We start from the raw sequence: 20,345 nt of genomic DNA on the forward strand, positions 1-20,345 counted from the left end.
CCACTTTTTATTCCCTTAATTTTGTCTGGCCTCTGTTTTTAGGTAGCCCCGAAAAGGCATCAGTGCACAAACCCTGGTGCCCTCCAAGGGAATCCTCCTGCCCCTGGGCAGCAAGAGCTGTGCTGGCCCTGCTGTAAGGTGCTGCAGCCAGGGAGGGCTCAGGAGTGTGGAGGGAGCAGAAAATAAAGAAGAAAGTCTCCCTGCATCCTCAGAACAAGCTCCTTGGAAAACCATAGCTTAGAGATAAGAAATGGCTGTGAAATGACAAATACAAAAGGAATCCAGCTTCCTTCAATATTAGTGGCTCATTTTCTTTCAGTATCCATAGGCCAGCTTTGAATGTAAAATCCCTCAGGGATTGGTTAGAATGTAGAATTCCCTTGGTAATTGGTGCAAACTGTAAAACCCTCAAAAGATATAAAAACCCCTGTAAAACAATAGCCATGGGTATAGGTAGATAGGATGCCTTCATAGAATAAACCATGGATTTGTGCCTTTCTGTATATCCCAGTTTCTTTATCCTGCTGGTCTGAGAGCTCCCCACGAGCCAAAATTCCATCTGGGCAAGGCTGGGGAACGTGCAGAAGCAGTCTCAGGGATCCCAAAGGGACCCCAAAAACCCAGCCAGTGACACAGGAGTGACCCCCTGATGCTGGTGGCTCACGGGTGCTTGTCTCCCTTTGCACCCATCAGAATCCCCCAGTGCTTTAGGTTGGAATGGAAGTTAAATCTCATCTTGTTCCATCCCTGCCATGGGCTGGGACACCTTCCACTATCCCAGGTTGCTCCAAGCCCCATCCAGCCTAGCCTTGGGACACTTCCAGAGATGGGGCAGCCACAGTTTTTCAGGGTAACCTGTGCCAGGCCCTCCTCATCCTCACAGGGAAGAATTCCTTCCCAATGTCCCATCTAATCATACTCTCTGTCAGTGGGAAGCCATTCCCCTTGTCCTGTCACTCCATCCCTTTTCCAAAGCCCCTCTCCAGCTCTCTTGTATCCCCTTTGGGCACTGGAAGGGCTCTAAGGTCTCCCAGAGCCTTCTCCTCTCCCCAGATCTCTCTGTGTACTTGACAAGGAACAGGTGGCAGCTCTAACAGGGTTAGACTCAATGAACTTAGAGGTCTTCTCCACCCTTAAAAATTCCATGATAAAACAAGATGTTCCTGCAGTTCCCTGTGTTTCTGGGAGGGCATAAGGGACCAGATGAGGCCAGGAGGAATCAGCCTGAGGCAGGCACTGATGCCCCACCACTGTGGCTGTCTCCAAACACCCCCACTGTGGAGCCCTAAGTGAGAGCAGGAAGCAAAACCTGCTTGTCTGTTTTCCATCACCTATTTTCATTCAGAGGAATGAAAAAAAACCCAAACCAAACCTACCTTCACTAAACCAACCAGTGAAAACAACAATGTGTTCATGCTTCAAACTGTACCAGGTCCTCAGTCCTCACACACACACCCACTGTGAGTTGTTTCAAACCCACATCCCCCCTGGGTCAGGTTACTCTGATCCCCTGCCACTGTGAGACACAGACCAGTACATCATGCCTATAATTATTTTTATAGTAAAAAAAAAATTAATCTTGGAGCACCTTCAGTGTTTCAAGTGACTCTACAGAGCGTGTCAGAGCAAAGTGGCTCCTGTCCTCTCACAGCCAGCTCCTCTCCACCCCCAGCTTCCTCTCCCCAGCCCAGAGAGCCTCCAAAATTAAAAGTAGAAGAGATCTGCTGCTGCTATTTCCATCCAGACTCCACTTTTAAGGGTGCAGTCGTGCAAGGTAAGAGGGCGAAGGGCAGGCAGGTGCCTGGGGGAGGCAGCCGGGGGTCCCACAGCTCTTGGCTCAGCCGTGGTGCCCTGGGGTGACTTTCCACCCTGAGCAGCCACCTGAAACACCCCAGTGCTCTCAGTGCTTCTCCCACACTGTGTTTGCATGAGGACTGCCGTTCACAGAGCCGGGCTTTGCATGAGATCTTGATTAAAGCAGGGTTTCTGTGAGCTCAGGAAACACGTGCCCTGGGGCAGGCAGCTGCAACCCTGCGGTGGCACAGTGACACACTGCCATCACTGTCACCAAACCTCAAACCCAGCAATGCTGCTGCAGGCACCTCCCAAACCCCAGTTCTGAGTACAGTGACAACCAGGCAGCTCCCTGCTATCACTGACTCCTTCCACCACTCTTCGTGTGGCAGCTCAGCAACCAAACACCCAGAGAAAAAGGGCAGAAAGTCACAATAAGCTCACATCTTTGGGTGTGAACTGATATAAAAACACACTGGAAAACAGGAAGGTTTGGGGCTGGAGCTTCTTCCTGTCACATCCAAAGTGTCACTAGAAATAAGAGGGTTTACTTTTACCAAGCCCCAAGTTCTGTGTGAGTCAGCCCCATGGCACCAGCAGTGCTGCCATGTCCCACCCTGCAGGGAACCAGCAAAATCCCAAATCTGTCACTGCCTTGGGACAGGTGAGTGCACAGAGGCTGAAATGGAAACTCCTGGCTGACACCTGAGCAGCCCCTTGCTTTGGATGGTGGCTCAGCACAGAAATCCAGCTCTAGGCACGAGCTCCCTGATACAGCCAGAACACAACTGCAGGGACACCATCAAGAGGGGAAAGTGGCAATGGTGGCTCAGGGAATCCCAAAATGGATCACCCACACGCCCCATAAATATCCAGCTTCCCCAGCTGAGCAGCCCCATCACAGGACCTGCAGCTTGTGGATACATCTGCAGTTCTTCTGCATCACAGCTTTGGAGAGCAGAGCCAAGAAAATGGAGATATGCCAAGGGGTGATGGGAGCCTGGATGTCACAGGGCCGTTCCCACCAGCAAAAGAGCACTGTCCCCTCTGGATTAGGGTACCCCCAGTCCCACCACCTCAGAGGGCTTTGCCTTGCAGGGACACATCCACAGCTCCAGGGACTGCTGAGCGTTTGCTCTGAGCTTGTCACATCACGACATCTCTCCGTGTGTGCCATCACATCATGTGGTGACACTGGCCCACACCAGGTTGTAAAATATCCATACAAGATGCTCTGAGGTCTGCAGGGAGCCCTGGCACCCTGGGCAGACGTGGGGCTGGCGTCGGGCTATTTTAGCAGGAGTTGATCTCCAGCTCCTGCCAACTCAAACAGGGCTGGCAGCCCACGGGCTGGCGCCTGCAGCACGGCAGGGCACGGCAATCAGGTGATGAAAAGGTAAATAAACATCGGTGCCACCCAGGAGCACAGGCGGCTGCCCCGGGGCTCTGTGACAGCCTCCGTGTCCCCAGGGACACCCAGCCCCGCTTCCCTGGCCAAAGCAAACACCAACTGCGACAGGCTGCTGGTGGGGAGCTTCAAGGAAATGTTTGAGCTTCTCCTGCTGTAGCAGGAGCAAAAATCCCTGCAGCACATCCCTACAGCAGCTGGTGTTTGCCCATCCTGCACTGAGGTACTGCATCCCACTCTGCTTTAGGAAAAGGGAGGCACAAGGTGACATTCTCACAGGACTGCACGTGGCAAGGCACATTCAAGTCCAGAGTGCAACCCACAACAGCAAACATCCTGCAGGGTGAACACTGAAATTCCATTTTCCTTCACCATTTCAGGAGCTTCCCTTGGATAAAAATCAGATTTCTCTCATGGGAAACAATTCTGCCCCCAAATGATGTGGGAAGAGCATGATGCTCTCTGGGAGAATAATGATGAGCATCACACCCAGGCCCAACTTGCTGCTCCAAATAACTTAAGTCAAGCTATATTTCTATGTTGTAATCACTTTTTCCCCCCCTGCCTTTATTCCCATGTGCAGGGAAGGGGAAATGGAAGCACGAAATAAGGAATGCATCCAATTCCTTTGGACTCTGCTGACAGGCAGTAAAATAGCAGTGAAAAGGGTGAGAAAACCTTAAAACAACCCCAGCTGGGAGAGCAGCTCCTGTCCTGTGACATAAAGCAGGAACCCAGGCAGGGCTGCTCTGGGATCCTTCCACCATCCCACAAGACAGCAGGCAGGATAAATTGTTATTTTAACTGGCTGCCTTTCCCAGGGCCGGCTGCATGGGAAGGATCCCATCCTGCAGGGATATCTGGGATCCCATCCTGCAGGGGTATCTGGGATCCCATCCTGCAGGGGTATCTGGGATCCCATCCTGCAGGGATGTCTGGGATCCCATCCTGCAGGGATGTCTGGGATCCCATCCTGCAGGGATGTCTGGGATCCCATCCTGCAGGGATATCTGGGATCCCATCCTGCAGGGATATCTGGGATCCCATCCTGCAGGGATGTCTGGGATCCCATCCTGCAGGGATATCTGGGATCCCATCCTGCAGGGATATCTGGGATCCCATCCTGCAGGGATGTCTGCTCTGCCTCATCCCTGCTGACAGCCAGCACAGCACACCACACCACCCCCAAAATCCAAAACTGCTGGGCTGCACGACCAGGACAGGCTTTGCCAGGGTGCTCTGACACACACTCAGCCCATAAATCCCACCCGAGGATGGAGTGTGGGGCTGCTCCTCATCCTCCAGGTGAGAAGTGTGAAACCCAGCGTTAGTGAGCTGTGTGCCCGGGTGTTTTAGGCTATCTGGGATGACAAACACTCAAAGCCTAATGGTGCTAATGCTCCCTGATGCTCCCAGAGGACAAAGCACAGTGATCCAAGTGCCTGGCTGTGTGTGATTTCAACTCACCCACACGACTTTCCTTTTTGCACAGCTCCAGGAGCACCCTGCATCCCTGGGGCCAGCCCTGCACCCCTGCATGTGCCAGGGCAGGAGGTGGCTCTGCTGGGGACAGTGGCACCTCAGGGTGCAGTTAAAGGGGCTGGAGCTGGAGCCAGACTCACATCCCCACAGCCACCACACGCTCCTGCACCAAGATGGGGACAAACACATCCCAAAGCTCACTGAGCCTTTGCCAGAAAAGCCCCATACGTTAAACCCCAGCAGCCGAGCAGCCATCTGAGACCCAGCGTGGCTGGGGCTGTCCCAGGGCACCCCTGGGCAGGGGAGTCACTGACCCCAACCACCCACACATGGAAATCACAGCCCAGGGTGGGCACAGCTGCAGGGAGAGTGTGTGAGCCCTGCAGCACCAGCATTTCCAGCTGTGCCCAGGAACACAGGCAATAACCCTGCATTACAAACCAGCTCATGGCTGCAGGCACAGCACTGGCAGCACACAATCACAGAATGGTTTGGGTTGGATCACCCCGTTCCAAGCCCCTGCTTTGGGCAGGGATACTTTCCACTATCCCAGCTTGCTCCAAGCCCTGCCCAAGCTGGCTTGAACACTTCCAGGGATGGGGCATCCATCCCCATCCTTGTGCCATGTGGCCACAGCCAAGCTCTGCTTTGTGCCACAAGCTGGTCCCAGAGGGTTCAGCCCTTCCCCTGCCCTCCACCACCCCAAGGACTGCTCCCAAAGCCAGGCTGCTTTCCTCCTGTGCCCTCCCCTCCAGAGAGAAGGCAGTGGTGGCTCTGGGTGTGCTGTGGGTGGGGAGGCCCTCCAGCCCTAGCTCCTTATTTGCCTATCGCCTCACAGCTGCTTTTTCCTGTGTGCCAGGTGAGGTTTACTTACACCAGAAACAGCCACTCATTCGGGGCTGCTTCAAAAGGCATCAGAAAGATAAAATAAACGAGATACAACCCCCCCTCCCACGGCAAACACCACTGGTTTGCTGTTCCTGTAATTCCCCAGCGTTCATGCCTGCTCCAGCTGTGCCCTGCACTTTGCAAAAGCCCAGAACTCTTCTGGCTGGGGGATCCACCGCCCCAAAAATGAGCAAATCCAGGCCAGCTGGGGATGGCAGCAGCCCGGGGTGGGTGAGTAGCACATGAGGATGAATAGCAGAGGTTTAAGGGCCAGAAACATCCTTGCTGTTTTCCAGGCAACGCTTTAGGGGAAAATGATCCAACCGTTTTCCTCACTGGCACCTGGACACTGTCAATGGCAGGCAAAAAACTTTTAAAAAATGGCAACAAAAAAAGGCTTCCAGGGGCAAAGAGAGCTCCAGGCCAGCTGCTCACCCTCCCCTCCCACTGCTCTTCCAAACTCACAGGTTCTGAACCCAGCCCAGCAGCACTGATCCCCCCAGGACAGTGATGGGGTCCCGGTGGAGAACACCCTCACTGTTGCAGTGGGAGGAGGAAAGCTGAAAGGCTCATTTGTTTCTTTTTTTGGCCAGCTGAGCTGATCTCAGCAGGTCGGGGACCAGGAAATGCAATTTTCCTGGATGTGCCCCCCAACAGCAGCAAAGTACCAAGCAAACCCAGTCCAACACTGTCTCCTTCTCCCCAGAAAATCAGATGTGACATTCCTGAAGGAAAAGCCACGACCACCATGCCCCAGTGTCCAGAGAGAGGGAAACAGGAATGGAGGGAGTGTGGCATCACACCAATGGTCCAAGAAGCCGTGTAAAATAAATAAGGAAAGCCTCACCCATCTCATTTTAAACTTCCCTTTATTCTAGGAAATCCTCAAAATGTTGGGCAGCACAAGCTTCCCTTCACTGCAGTTCAGGGGGTCTTGGCACAGGGCCATAAACTCTGCCCAGCCCTGAGCATCCTCCTCCCATGCCACACTGAAAAGCAAACTGGTTCCCTGCCAATATCCCACCTCCTTTCCTTAATGCCAGAAAAATAAGGACAGAAGATTTTGCCCATTTTGCTCTCAAAAATGAAGCTGCCACTTGGGCTTGCTGCTCCAGTGCCCACGTGGCGTTTGCAAGAATAAAATCTTGGAGAAATTTAAAGGAAAAACCTCAGGGAAATGGGACTCCAAGCGATGTCCCCTCAGCCCTGTTCCCATCAGCACCCACAGCAGATCCTGGGATCGCTCTGGGAGTGGGAGGGAAGGAGGAAACCCGTGGCTCCAGCCAGGGATGGATTATTTGAGCAAACTAAAAGCAGCGGTTTGTTCCCTCCTGCACCAACGCAGTGGAAAGAATTTCCAGCTCCGGCTCCCGAGTGGAAAAGCTCAAAATCTGCATTTAAATAGTAACGGTTCTGGAAAAAGAAGAAAACAAACCAAAAACCCCACAACCACTACAGGAGCTTGAAGAAAATAAAGCTAAAGGTTTGGTGGATTTTTTTTTAGTTTTGGGGTCGTGTTGGGTATTTTTGGCTTCTTCCTACCTCTGCTTCAAGCAGACCCTTTCCATAACTGCAGGGAAAGGCAAGGGAGTGACTCTGCCTCATCTGGGAGCCTTCTGCCAAAATTACCACAACCCCAACCAAGGGACATGCTGCAACTTCAATATATTCTCTTCTTCTACCCTAGAAATATCATTTTATTTCCTCCTTTATCACCCTAAACCTATTTTTTCAGCTAAGTGTTAAGTAAATTGGGAATTTTTGGCCAGTAATGTTTTCTCATTGTTTTGGGCTCTGCTGCAGCCTCCTGCCCTTGGCTGCTCCCCACATCCCTGAGATGCCCCAGACCCAGCAGAGTGACCAAAAAGCCCCAGCCAGGCCAGGGGACAGTGCAGGGGGGGATCTCTACCCCTCCAGGCACACTGCAGTGACTCCAACACCCAGTGAGAAAACTTAATAACATTTTCCTGGCAGTGCTGGGCAGCAGTTTAGGAAACCAAGCACAGTCAGGAGCTGCAGAGATGGCAGTGCCAGGAGCCCCAGTGATGCCCCAGGTCAGCTCACAGAGTGCCCAGCCCCAGGAAGATTCAAACACCCCGGGGAGGAACCAAAACTGGGCTGAGCCTTTCACCTGAATTCTGCAAGAATTGGGAAAGAACAAGGTGGGACCATGCTTGGGACTTTTTTTCTGAAAATCCCCAAGGATTTAAGAAAAATACTGTTTTTCCTAAAAACATTTGAGCTGAAAAGACTCCAGGTAAGAAAATGAGACTAGGATGCATTTTTCCAAAGGGATGTATTTGATATGGAGGAGAGATGCTGCTCAGAACTCAGCAAAAGCTGCTGTGCTCAGTGGGGGGACAGCAAAACTGCCTCCCCAAGAACCAGCTCCAAAATCCCTTTACACTGAGACAAAGCAACTTCCACGAGGCTGTAAGCAACCATTAAGGATATCACATTTGTATGTCTTGGAAAATAAACAAACAAAAAAATTAAAGTAAGTAAGAAACAGAAATAACAAATTACATTACAAATATAACTAAAGTTACTGAAACAAAGCCCAGAACCGGCAGCATTAATTTTAAAAAGGAAAAAAAAGCCAAGAAGAACTACAGGATATTGCTTTTAAATCCAAACTGCATCTTTTCCCCTTCCCTGCCAAGAAGAGGAACCTGCTCGCCCTGACCCTTCCAAAAGCTGTTTGTTTTAATTGCTATGTTTTCATCCATGTGTTTTAATCCATACGTTTTCATCCATGTGTTTTAGTCAATCCTGCTGCTGCCTGCAGCCAAGCCCCAGGGCACAAACTCTGAATTTATGGATCATGAAAGCCCAGACTGTGAACACTGGGGTGGAAACATTCCCTGCCCCAAGCTCGGGGCTGAATGGATTCAACTCCAGCCTCAGTGTGCTGTGGTCTGGAGGGAGTTGGCTTGGAGCATTTTTTCCATTTGTTTGTTTTCTGGAGGAAATGCTTCTGTCATGGCAAACCTGTGGGGAATATCGAAGTTTGAACGTGGCACCCCATCCCAACCCATCTCCCATGATAAATAAAATCAGGATGATAAAAAACATCCAGTGTATCTTCAGAGTGATGCATCCCTCAACCCACACGGTGCTAATGAGCTGCTTTTAACTCAAAGTGAGATTATCAATCATTAATTTATTTTGCAGAACTCCTTGCCCCAGATGACCTGCCCCCAGCCCTCCCTTTGCTTTTTCTGGTATCTGTTCTCAGAGAACAGTCTATTTTCAGCAATCCTCTTGGATGGGTTTTCATGGAAAATGAAGTCTAGTTTGGATTATATCAGAAGAAAAAAATTTCTGTAGGATAGAAAAGATCTGTTTTTCTGGATGGGAAAAAGGGGCAAGTTGGACAATTAAAGCTTTTCATGGATGAACTCTCTGAGGATCACACATTTCTGTGTAGCTGAAGGAGTTCCTTTCCTGGAATGAGAAACTCGGAGATCCCTGGAAATATGAGTCCCTTCTAGGGTTTTTTCATAATCTCCTTCCAAATATACGTAATATCTGTGTGCATGACTATAAAGATGAAATATTATACATGCATGTATGCATACATGATACCAACACACATAAGGATAAACTCTTATATATGTATATCTATGCAAAGGGATATCTAAATATATTTGTGTGAAAAAGGGAAGAATAATTTGAATTAGGCTTTATAAACAGAAGAGGAACCCCAGAAGGGGCCTGAGCCAGCACTGCAGAGCAGCCCCTTCTCCTGGGTGACTGCAGAGTCCCCTCTGGAGGGGAGCAGAGAACATCCCTGGCTCTCAAAGCATGGAAAAGCCCAGGAAAACTGCAAAACCCCAAAGGAAACCCCAAAGCTGAGGCGAGGGGAACCCTCTGTGCCTGGAGCAGAGCTCCATCACTTCCCCTGTCCCGCCCTGTGCTGCTGAGCCAGCCTTTCTCATTTTTACTTTTCCACTCACTCCCCACATATTCCTTAATTTAGCCCTTCTGTTGACTCGGGAGGCTGCAGAATGGAAAAAGGAAAGTGCAAACAGGCAGGTAAAGGCAGGGTTATCCCGACCCCGGCTGCTCTCCCGGGAACAGGCGGGTCCTGCTGCCAAACTCCAGCCGAGCCGGAGTTTCATGGGGCAAATCCCTGGGGATGTGGCCACTGACAGAGAGCCCGGGGCCAGCGCTCGGCTCGTTCCCCCTCGAGGATCTTCGAGCTTTCACTCGCCCGTGGCAAAGGAAGCAGAAGAGAGAATCTCCCCCACCCACACAGCCTTCCCAAAGAAAACACAACTGATTTTTATTTTTTTATCACCAACCGATGCAAGGAAAGCTGCTTCCAAACCAGAAGAAATATCTTAAAAAAAAAAAAAAAAAAAAAAACTTTAAAAAAAACCCTAAAACAAACAAACAAAACCAAACCAAGAAGCTCTCCTGTATAATAAAGCACATATCTAACACAAAAAAAGCCGGAGCCGTGCATTTGCTCTGAGCACGGCTCTGCAAGCGCTCCAGGGGCTTTATCCAGACAGACAAGGGGAAAAAAAATAATTAAAAAAACAAGGGGAAAAAAAAGTGCGTTTTGGCTATTCATCACCCGAGGAGCAGCTGCGGGACCGGTCCCAGCACAAGGGACAGCTTTCCCAGCTGGTGGCTTTGGGGACACACGGGAGCATCCCCGGCACAGCCGGAGGAATTCACATCCCTCCCCCCGCCTGGCTTCAAAACACACGGAGCGCTTAAATAGCAGGAAACACCCGAGGCAAAAATACCTCGGGCAGGAACCCAGGGGCACAGGGGACACGCAAGAGCAAGGAGCGGATTTCCTCCCCAAAACATCGCACCTCCGACCAGGGACCGCCCTGCCACTCGTCCTCGAGAGCCGCCACCTCCAGCACGGACCTGCCACTCCCCACAGGACAAACAGCTTTCCACTGTCCCTCCAAAAACGGCTCTTCTGCTCGAAGCTGTCCCACAACACTGACTTGCACATGTTAGCGTGGGGGGAAATGTTTATATATCTATATATCTATATCTACATCTATATCCATCTACATCTATATAATCTATATGTGTTATGTGTGTTAATGTTATATTAGTTGGTTATCAAATAAGACACACACACATATATATATATATACAATCTCAAATGGGAAATTGTATACGTATATAAAATCCCAAATGGGATATATATATGTGTGTGTATGTATATATATAAAAATCTCAGATTGGACATATGTTACTCTCAAATGGAGCACTTATGTATAATCCCAAATGGGACATACATACACAATCTCAAATGAAAAACACGAGATATGTAAATGTGTATATATATATATAAATCTCAAGATTGGACATGTTACTCTCAAATGGAGCACTTATGTATAATCTGAAATGGGACATACATATAAAATCTCAAATGGGATATATAAGTGTGTGTATATCATCTCAAATGGGGTCGTGTAGGACCAGAGGGTACAAAGCCAGGAGCTGCATCAGCACATCCAGCAGATTTCTGAGCATTTAAATTTTAGGAGGATTCTGATGATCAGAGCAGTGACACTTAGGTTTAGGACTACTACAGACCTAGACTTTAACAAGAGGTACAACATTTCAGATTTCAGCCATCACAGGTCACAGACTGATGCCACCACATGTCCTGAATGTCCAGGGATGTGTTGGACCAGGCAGCACACGGGCAGATGGGATCACCACCAAACCACAGCCTGACCACAGACTTGCCACCTCTGCGGGTGAGAAAGAGAAAAGGTTTTTATAGAGTGATAATGAGCAGCCAAACCTCAAAAACTGGGAGGCTCCCAGAGCAAACCAGCAAATGCTTGTTATAGACACGAGGTTAATCGCTGGCAAGGATTAATCCAGCATCTCTTCAAAAGAGCAACACTGGACTGAGATGTGACCCTTCTTTGAGGAGAGGACTGGCTCAGTCACCCAGAGAGCCACAGCGTGGAGAGAGAGGAGCCATCACATTAATCCTGACGGGAACAGGGAGCCCCCTGAGCAGCTCTGTCCTCACAGGCAGTGCAGGGATGCAGGGGAGCAGCAGCTGCTGCAGCCCTGCCTGCCAGGGGTTAACGCCCACGGAGGAGCCTCCGGTGCGTGCTCACGTCATGGAAACACTGGAGTAACCACAATTTTCTCTACTGCTTTTTGGCTCCAGTTTTTTCAACATTTCTACACTTCCAGCCCAGATCTCTGCTACCTGTTTTCCAGCGAGGTAACTGGTACCAAGAGCAGCTCCACTGAGCAGCCAGGGATTTTATTAAAATATAGGTTATTGTTATAATAATATAGGTTATTCTACTTCCAATGCTACCAGCACTGAAATACAAAAAAAGATCATGAGTAACAACAGCACAAAAAAAAAAATTATCAGGTGCAGAATAATAAACGGGCTGAGGGTTTGGTGCTTTCTGAGCTTTCTGTGCATTAATATTGCACTGGGTTGGACTGAACCCCCAGCCAGCTCTGTCCTGCTGCCACCCACTCACCCAGAGCAGCCACAGGCCCCTTCTCCTCCATCCATCCATCCCTTCCACCCATCCCAGTGCCCTCAGCATCAACTGTTTCTCCTGCCCAAGGTGCTCCCACTGAGGGGCTGCCTGCATTGCCTTCACCCCATCTGAGATGCCATGGGAGGTCACCCACGTGTGCTACATGAGAACCAGGGGAAGGGGAAAAAGGGAGGTGAAAAGGGGAAAAAAACAAAGAAAAGATAAAAAAGCAAGCAGAAAAACCCAACACTCTTCTGATAATCATGACTTGCCTTAGTATTTCCACCCTGTAACTGAGACCACGAGTGCCAGCAGTGCCAGAAAACATCACCCTGCTCAGCTGCTGGTCCACATCCCACTCCCAGTGCCTCCCCTCTGGAACACTCTTCCAGCCCATTACTGCACTGACCCACATCCCACAGAAGAGCCAGCCCAGGAGCAAACAGCCTCATCTCTGCAGCTCCACTGCCCATGATCAGCAGAGAGAAGCAAGGGACTGGGCAGGGAGCACTGCCAAAGTGCCCTGATGGGCTTCTCCCATCAAAAGTAACAAGTAGGAACTCTAGAGCATCCTTGTGCAATGTCAGCAGCTGCAAGTCCAGCATTCCCTGCCCAAAGAAGTTTGTTATTCTGCTTTTACTGCTCTGATCCCCCATGGAATACAGCCCAGGTGCTGCTCTTAACTTCTCAGTCCTTCTTTCAACAGCCTTGAAAAAATTAACAGGGATGAAGCATCCACTGGCCCTCCAGGTGAGCTCCATGGACCAAGAGAAGGGTTTTGAGGCTGGTCCAGCCTCAGCAATGCCTCACAGGGAGGAGCCCCTTCCCCAGGATTAGGCAGCACCAGCTGGGAAAAAGGCACAGGACGCGAACACTCAACATCTGGATCATAGCTTAAAAAAATAGCCCTAAAAAAAACCCCCAACAATATTTTGGAGGGGTATCAGCATCCCAACACTGTAAGCACTGTGTGTGGGAGAAGAATCAAAGCTGGCTCCTGCAGAGGTCTGAGCACACAAAAAAGCATTAAACCACCTCATTTTTCAAGACTATGAAAATAGAAGCACCTCGAGGCCACCAGCAGCCCTGTGAGGTTTCTGATGCCCTTTGATGGCCAGTTCAGATCCCTGATGCAGACCAGCCATGGTCCTGAGTGCTGCCCAGGCCAGCTGTCCCAGCAGAAACAACAACCATCTGCTTTAAGTCACTTCAAGTCTGCTCAGCCCTGCTCTGTGCCAGCATTTGCAGCCCTGGCCCTCGTCAGGGATGTGCCATGGGGTCCATGCCAGAGGCATCACCTGGGCTGTGGCTGTGCCAGGACAGACCCAACCCACGGGCAGGAGCCTCCTGTTCTCACACCATCCCTTCTGCAGGAACGGATCAAACACAGAGTGAAAAGGCAGCAACTTGGATGCTTCTCAAAAATTAAAATTCTCCTTGGGAAGAAGAAAGCAACAGCAACACCAGGCATGGAGTGATGCTTTTTACTCAAGAAAAATGGGTTTGAGGGAAGCTTTAAAAAGGAAAGCTTACTTGCAACATAAATATCAATAAGATTTTTCAGGGATTTACCCTGGGAGGAGATGACCCAGATCCAAATCAGATCTGGAGATAAGAAAAGGCTTAAAACATGCAGAAAGATCAATGGTGCTGAAAGGGCAAAGAGCAGAGGTGTGACTACATAGGGATGGCATGCATGACTCTAGGACGGCCATAAATGCTTGGCTGGAGTAGGGACTTCAAACGAGACACCTGAATTACCGGGGAAAAGGATTACCCTGGGAGAAGGGGGGTATTTTGCTGCTAATGGTGTTTTTGGAGGACCCGTTCCAGCCCCTTACTGTGGAAGCAGCACATCCCAAGCCAGCATCTGGGCATCCACAGTGCATGCAGCTCCTCTTAAATCAGAGTTTTGTAGCACCAGCTCTATCACCCTCAGCTTTAAAACCAGCAATGAAATAAAAATATTCATGAAATAACACTTGTGCCACAAGGCAGACCAACCCCAGGGGTAAACACAAGACCTGCAGGCACAGCCCCTTCCCCCACAGCTGAGTTTCTGTGTCTTCTTGCCCTGCAAATCTTCCTTTCCTGGTTCCTGCAGCATTTAGATAGCAGATGTCAGTTTTTCTGAACACTGCTCTTGATTCACAGTGTTTTTTAAAGGTAGGTGTGAATGCAGGTAACCTCAGAGGATGGCGCAGAGATGAAAGCCCCAAAGTTTCCTTGCCAATTACAAAAACTTCGTGTAGTCTCTCCCCAAATTTGAAGGCACTCGCAAGGTTTGAATGCCTCAGCATGTCTCCTCAGGGAAAGGATTTGGAGGAGGAGAAAAAAAAAAAAGCCCCACAACCCGTAGCATGTTTATGAATCAGACTGTTAAGCGTGTGTTTCGGGGGTGGAAAAGGTGGGCGATGCACAGAGGAACAGAGCGCAGAGTTTGATGAGTCAGAAAATGTTGCTTTTCCTCTCCTTACTGCCACCTCAAATATTTCAGCGTGAAATAGAAATTTTATTTCTTCTTTTTTTGGTTGTTTTTATTATTGTCAGGAGAGAGCTGGAGCATAACCTTGGCTCGTTAGCAACCACCAGCAGCTAATTCAGCGTCAAGCCCCGCTCTGCAGGCGGAGTACGCACAGACACAGAGGCATGTACACACACACCCTGGGAAAAGGATGGAAATAAATCGTACATGGGTGCTGTTCCTAGCAAAAACAGGGGCTCAGAGCCCCTGCCAGCTCCTTGAGGATGAGCCCTGGTGGGTTTGAGGAGAGGAGCAGCACAGCCCAGGCTGGGTTTGGGCTTGGGGATGTCTCCTCCTCCCGCCCAGGCAGGCTCAGCACGCACATGGGAAAACAAACACAAAGATTTGGGGATCCTGGATGAGGCTTACAGAGACACAGGGAGGTGTGTGGGGACAAAACAAGAAGATTTGCTGGTGGGCTTTGAGCTGAGCCGGTGCTGAAGCTGGTTTGAGTAATACTTGGGCACAGCTACACTGCACCTTCAGCAAGGCATGGGATCTGCAGAGCATCGTGGTGGGGTCACCCCAGAGCAGGGCAGGTAAAGAAGAGGATGGGTGAGCCCCCAGGGAGGGAGGATGGGCACGATGGCCCTGCCCAGCTGAGTTTCCAACCACAGCAGGGCTTCTGCTTCAGAGTCAGAGGAGATGAAACACGAGATGAGATAAACACCCCTATGCTGAAGCCTCGAGTTTGACTCTGCTGACATTCACAGCCCATTTAGGTTACCGATGGAGCAAATAAAATTATGCATACGCATTAATGCCAGCAATATCCTGCCTGAAATGTATGCTCATTTACACTCAGAAATCCATTTAGAAGAGAGAAATCAGAGCTATATTTAAAACAACAAAAAAAAATCACTTGTCTGTCCACGAAGCAACTCCTGTTTACATCTGCCGTTCCTTAGCAAAACTCAAATCATTTTGACGGAAATTGTGTCCCTGGTTTTACATTTAGGAAGGAAAATTTTTGCATGCCCTTACCCTCCTGCTCAGTCTGTTATAAAATAACAGATGTGCATTTGGTTATTTTTGTTTGTTTGTTTTTTTAAGTTTTGTGGACTAAAAGCAACCTGTGGAGCTTGGAGCTGGTGGATGGGATGAGGTATAGGGAAACACCTGCCAGGCACATGTGAGACATCCAAAGCATTTATTAATTAAAATTGACTTGGGAGATTCAGAATTGCCATGGTGAGACCTAAATGTTCTGCGGCTTCTCCAGTTTCCTTGGCAAATGAAAGGCCATGCTGACAGCACTGATGACAGAGCTTAAACAAGAACAAGCTCTTCCTAATGGAGAAATATCTTCTTCCACTCCAGTAATCTGTACCACACTGCTTGGCTCCCCAGCCACGAACTGGAGATACCAAATAATCAGTATTGCTCTCTGTTTCCTCCTGCAAATGTGTTTGTGAGCACTGGATCTGAAAAAAATAATTTTAAGCTCCAAAAGAATACCGCCCCCAAAAAATAAAATAATTTTATATCAGTCACACCAATGACGGCTGCTTCTCACTTAACGTCAGAGCTCGTTGCAGCTTGTATTTTTTTAAATGCAATAAAAAAGCAGCAGCCAGCAGCTCCATGAAGCATGTCAGGAGGCAGTTTTTCAGAAAGATGATGTATTTTAGATTGTGATTCACGACCACACTGGCAGTTTGGAGTTCAAGATTAGAAGGAAATGAATGAATGTGAGACAGGAGGGTGCGAAAATGAAAGTAGCTGGAGCTTAAGGCCTGCTCTGCACTTCGAGCCACACAAGATTTTTCTTCCCCTTCTGTGCGAGCTCAAACGAGTCACCAAACTGCCCCACACTTCTGCTGCCAGAGTTTAAATTAAACCTAAACTGAAATGCAATTTGATACAGCCCATCTCCAAGCCCAGCTCGTTGTCCCAAGCTGCTCCCTTGTGGCATCCTCATCCCAAGCAGCTCTCCCGAACAGGACAGCCAAGGGTATCCCAGCACAGCCAAGGAGGTTGGTGCCTGCTGCCACAACACAACCTGCAAGTTCTCACCATGCTGGAAAAAACCCTACTTTTTGCTTAAAATCAAGGTTTTAAACCGAGGAAACCACACAGGTCCCTATCTGCACGGTTTTAAGCTGTTCTAAACTGTCTCTGTCTCAGCTGCGCCATGAGGAAAATATAAATACTAAATTGCAGAAATTCAGAATACTTAAAAACCTTCAACCACGTTTCACTGAGGGTTGCCCTGCCCACATCACTGCTCTCAGCATTCAGGCACATTGCTGCGAGCTGTGCAGCACAGGAGCTGCAGAAGGTGAAAGGCACAGGACAGCCCAAAGCCAGCAGCTCTTGTGAACCAACAGCCTGTGAGAAACCCAATGCTGGGGTGCATGGGAAACAAAACTGCCAAGCGAGGAGAGTACAGAGCCACTGCTTGCAAGAGCAGGAAGCAGAAAGAAAAAAAAAATTAAAGGCAAACTAATTGCCACCACTAACCCTTTGCTCTGCACCTACGTCACAGCTTTGTGCTCCCTTTTTCAAGGCAGAGCTCGGTAGCACTGAGCAGCCAACACGCCTGACTCAGTGATGGTGATTCACTTGGGCAAACAGAGGGACAAAGCCACCAGGAGCCCCACACAGGTGATGCCCATCAGTGACACCCCAGCACAGACCACCCTTCAGCCACATGCTCCTGCAGGGCCAGGGCATGGCACAGAAACTGGCTGCAACTGTACCCTGAAATCAGACCAACCACCTGACCTGTACGATAAGGGTGTATTTTGCATTAAGGATGTATTTTGCCTTCAGCCCCCAAAGCAGAGAGGTTCCTCCCCGTTAACCAGACTGCCAGGGTCCCCAGCTGCCCTTCTCCAAAATCAGGCCTAACAGGAGCAGATGTGATGCTCCATGGCTTGCAGCCTGTGCAGGTGCTCTGTGGCAAGAGCTCCCAAGTGCAGCCGTGCCCATCCTGGCTCAGGGAACGGAGCTGAGGCTGCCTGGGACAGGGAGCACTGCTGGGATGGGGGGCCCTGAGCACAGCTCAGCACAGGACAGCTGCTCACAGGGCTGGAGGAGTCACAGCCCTCTGATCCCACCTAACGCAGCCCTCCCAACAAACAGAAATGCGCACAGCAACCCTGCCAGCTTCTGCTCAGGCTTTCCTTAGCCTCATCCACGAAGATCAAGCAAAAAGCAGATGCAACAAGCTCGAACCCAGGAGAGAGTTTACACACTTATCTCCTTGCAGAAGTTTGAGAAGGGACTCACTATTCCAAAGCACTGGAGCAAACCACCCTAAACCTTCCTGTTTCCGACCTGGGTCACAGCCTGAACAAAGCCACCCTAAAATCACCTGGGTAGGTCCAGACACCCCCGCCAGCCCCTCCTGGGCACACTGAACACTTTCAAAACACACGTTTAAAAATTCCCCTTCTCGCTCCCGTGAAGATGCCCGGCTGCTCGCAGAGGGTCCCCCGGGCCAGTGTGACACAGGGACACCGGGACAGCCGGCGGGGCTGGCACACGGACAGTGTCCCCACCACCCCTCCCTCTCCCACAGCAGCACAGCTCGATAGGGGCGAGTGAGATCCCCCAGGACACCTCTCACGGCTGTTTTGGGGCTTCCCTCGGTCACCCACAGCCAACGAGCCCTTCCCCTCTTTCCTTCCTGGTAACGAGATACGGCTGTCCCTCCCCGCTTTCTGTCACTCCGCCAGCGCAATTAACACCCCGCTAATTGCCAACGTTCCTGGCCGCCCGTACCCGCTGTAATTAGCCTTTAATTAAAGCAAATAAATACTGTCTTAATCAACAGGTGTCCCGCGGCACATCCCCACCGATCCTCCGCACAGCCGGGGCCGGGAGGATGCTCCGGGGGGACCCAGGGCAGCACCCCGGACCTTCCCGGAGCCGGCGGGGACAGCCCGGCTGCACACCCCGATCCCGGCAGGGATGCTCGGTGTCCCGTTATCGCTGCCCCATCCCATCCTATCCCACCCCGCATCCCACGGCGGTGCCGTCGCCCCGCACACTGACCATTGGGGCCGTACTTGTCCCGGTTGCGGCGGACCTGCTCGGGGCTGAGCCCGCAGCTCTCGCTGACCCCGAAGCGGCGGAGCACGTCGAGCACGGGGATGCTGTGCGCCGCCTCCATGCCCCGGCCCGGGGCTGCTGGCCGGGGGCGCAGGAGGCACACGGGGCGCCGTTCGCACGGCGATGCCTCGGCACCTCTCCGCCCGCCCCCCGGTACCGGCACCGCCCCCGGTACCGCCCCCGGTACCGCCCCGCTCCGCTCCCGCCTCCCCCGGGGCCCAGCGCCGCCCCCTCGGTACCGCGGGGACCCCCGAGGTGCCGAACCGTCCCCGCTGCCCCCGGGCGGACCGTGGCGAGGGTTGGGAGGGACCTTAAAGCTCATCCCATTCCATCCCTGCCATGGCAGGGACACCTTCCACTATCCCAGGCTGCTCCAAGCCCCGTCCAGCCTGGCTTTGGACACTGCCAGGGACGGGGCAGCCACAGCTGCTCTGGGCACCCTGTGCCAGCCCCTTCCCACCCTCCCAGGGAACAATTCCTTCCTCAAATCTGTTCTAAACCTCTCTTCCTTCATCTTAAAGCCATTCCCCTTGTTCTGTTGCTCCAGGCCCTTGTCCAAAGTCCCTCTCCAGCTCTCTTGGAGCTGCTTTAGGCACTGGATGAGGCTCCAAGCTCTTCCTGGAGCCTTCTCTTCCCCAGGCTGAAGAGCCCAGCTCTCTCAGGCTGTCGGTGTTTTGGCAGATTTCCAGACTGAGAAGTGGGCAGGTTTGTGGGCAGTGGAAACAGTCCAGAGGAAATAGCTGTGTCTTAAGCAGTTAAGAGCAGAACTAAAGTTTCCATCACAAAAATAATATTAAAAATATCAGGAGCAATAGAAGGAGGTGGGAATACTGCATGGGTGCAGCTCAGCTGTGGGGTCGAAGGGGGCTGCCTAAGAGTGATGCTCTCTGGGTCCCCTCCAGCACCCCACTTCCACTGGAAGCTGAGGATGCCCCAGCCCCACTCCTACTCTGCTGGAAGAACACCAGTTCCATATCCACTGACCTTGGTGGGATCAGGATTATGACTGTATGATAGCAGCAGGAGCCCTGGAATTACCAATCCCTGCCTGCCACTGTTCCCATCAATGCACTGCATGCAGAGAGAGGCAGTTGTGCTGGGCTGCCTTTGTCTTTGGAAATGTGAGATGCAAATTGTCACTGCAGGGAGACAGAGAAAGGATCCAAGGGACCTCCTATGTGACAAAATCTGAGCACCAGCCTCATTGTGTATGTCCCAGACATCCTGGGACATCCCACTTCACACTCCCCAGTGCTCCTCGTCCCCATGCAGAAGGCAGAGCATCCATATTTGAGGGATGGGCTTATCCTGGAGGCACTTATGTGTTAGCAAGGATTTAGACAGCAGGACTGGCCTCGACCCATCTGACTCCCCTGTTCAGCCAGGTTCCCTGTCCTCTTCCTGCCTGGCTCTGGACGGGCCAGAGCTCCAGCTACACCACACAAGGGCTTTGCATCACTCTTTGCAATGGGCTATTAAATGACTTCTTCCAGCAGCAAAATGACTGGCTTTAGCAGCTCCCCCATGCAGCAGAGACCAGCAGCACTATGACAAGCTACTCTGGTCTGGAAAAGGAGGGTTGCCCCCAAAATCCACTGTACAATCCAGCTAAGGGTAACCACCACCACCACCACCTCATCTGTGGGACTTTTCAACACAGTGCACCTGACTCGGCTCCCTCACCCCA

At 51.0% G+C, this 20,345-nt stretch overlaps 1 protein-coding gene across 3 annotated transcripts in view; it reads right to left on the minus strand.

Annotated features, from left to right (window-relative positions):
* The window catches only part of ATP2A3 (ATPase sarcoplasmic/endoplasmic reticulum Ca2+ transporting 3), a 51,579-nt gene extending 32,788 nt beyond the window's left edge, over positions 1-18,791 (minus strand). The window contains exon 1 of one of the 3 annotated variants that reach the window (XM_014888010.2): positions 18,602-18,789. In XM_014888010.2, the coding sequence (XP_014743496.1) occupies positions 18,602-18,719 (118 nt within the window). In that variant the 5' untranslated portion in view covers positions 18,720-18,789. Of the gene's footprint in view, positions 1-18,601 lie in introns of all 3 variants that reach the window. The other 2 variants (XM_088177082.1, XM_014888009.2) reach the window with 2 other exon arrangements.
* Between the last annotated feature and the right edge of the window lie 1,554 nt (positions 18,792-20,345).

This window comes from Sturnus vulgaris, chromosome 21, assembly GCF_052056855.1.
Source record: "Sturnus vulgaris isolate bStuVul1 chromosome 21, bStuVul1.hap1, whole genome shotgun sequence".
Lineage (NCBI taxonomy): Eukaryota > Metazoa > Chordata > Aves > Passeriformes > Sturnidae > Sturnus > Sturnus vulgaris.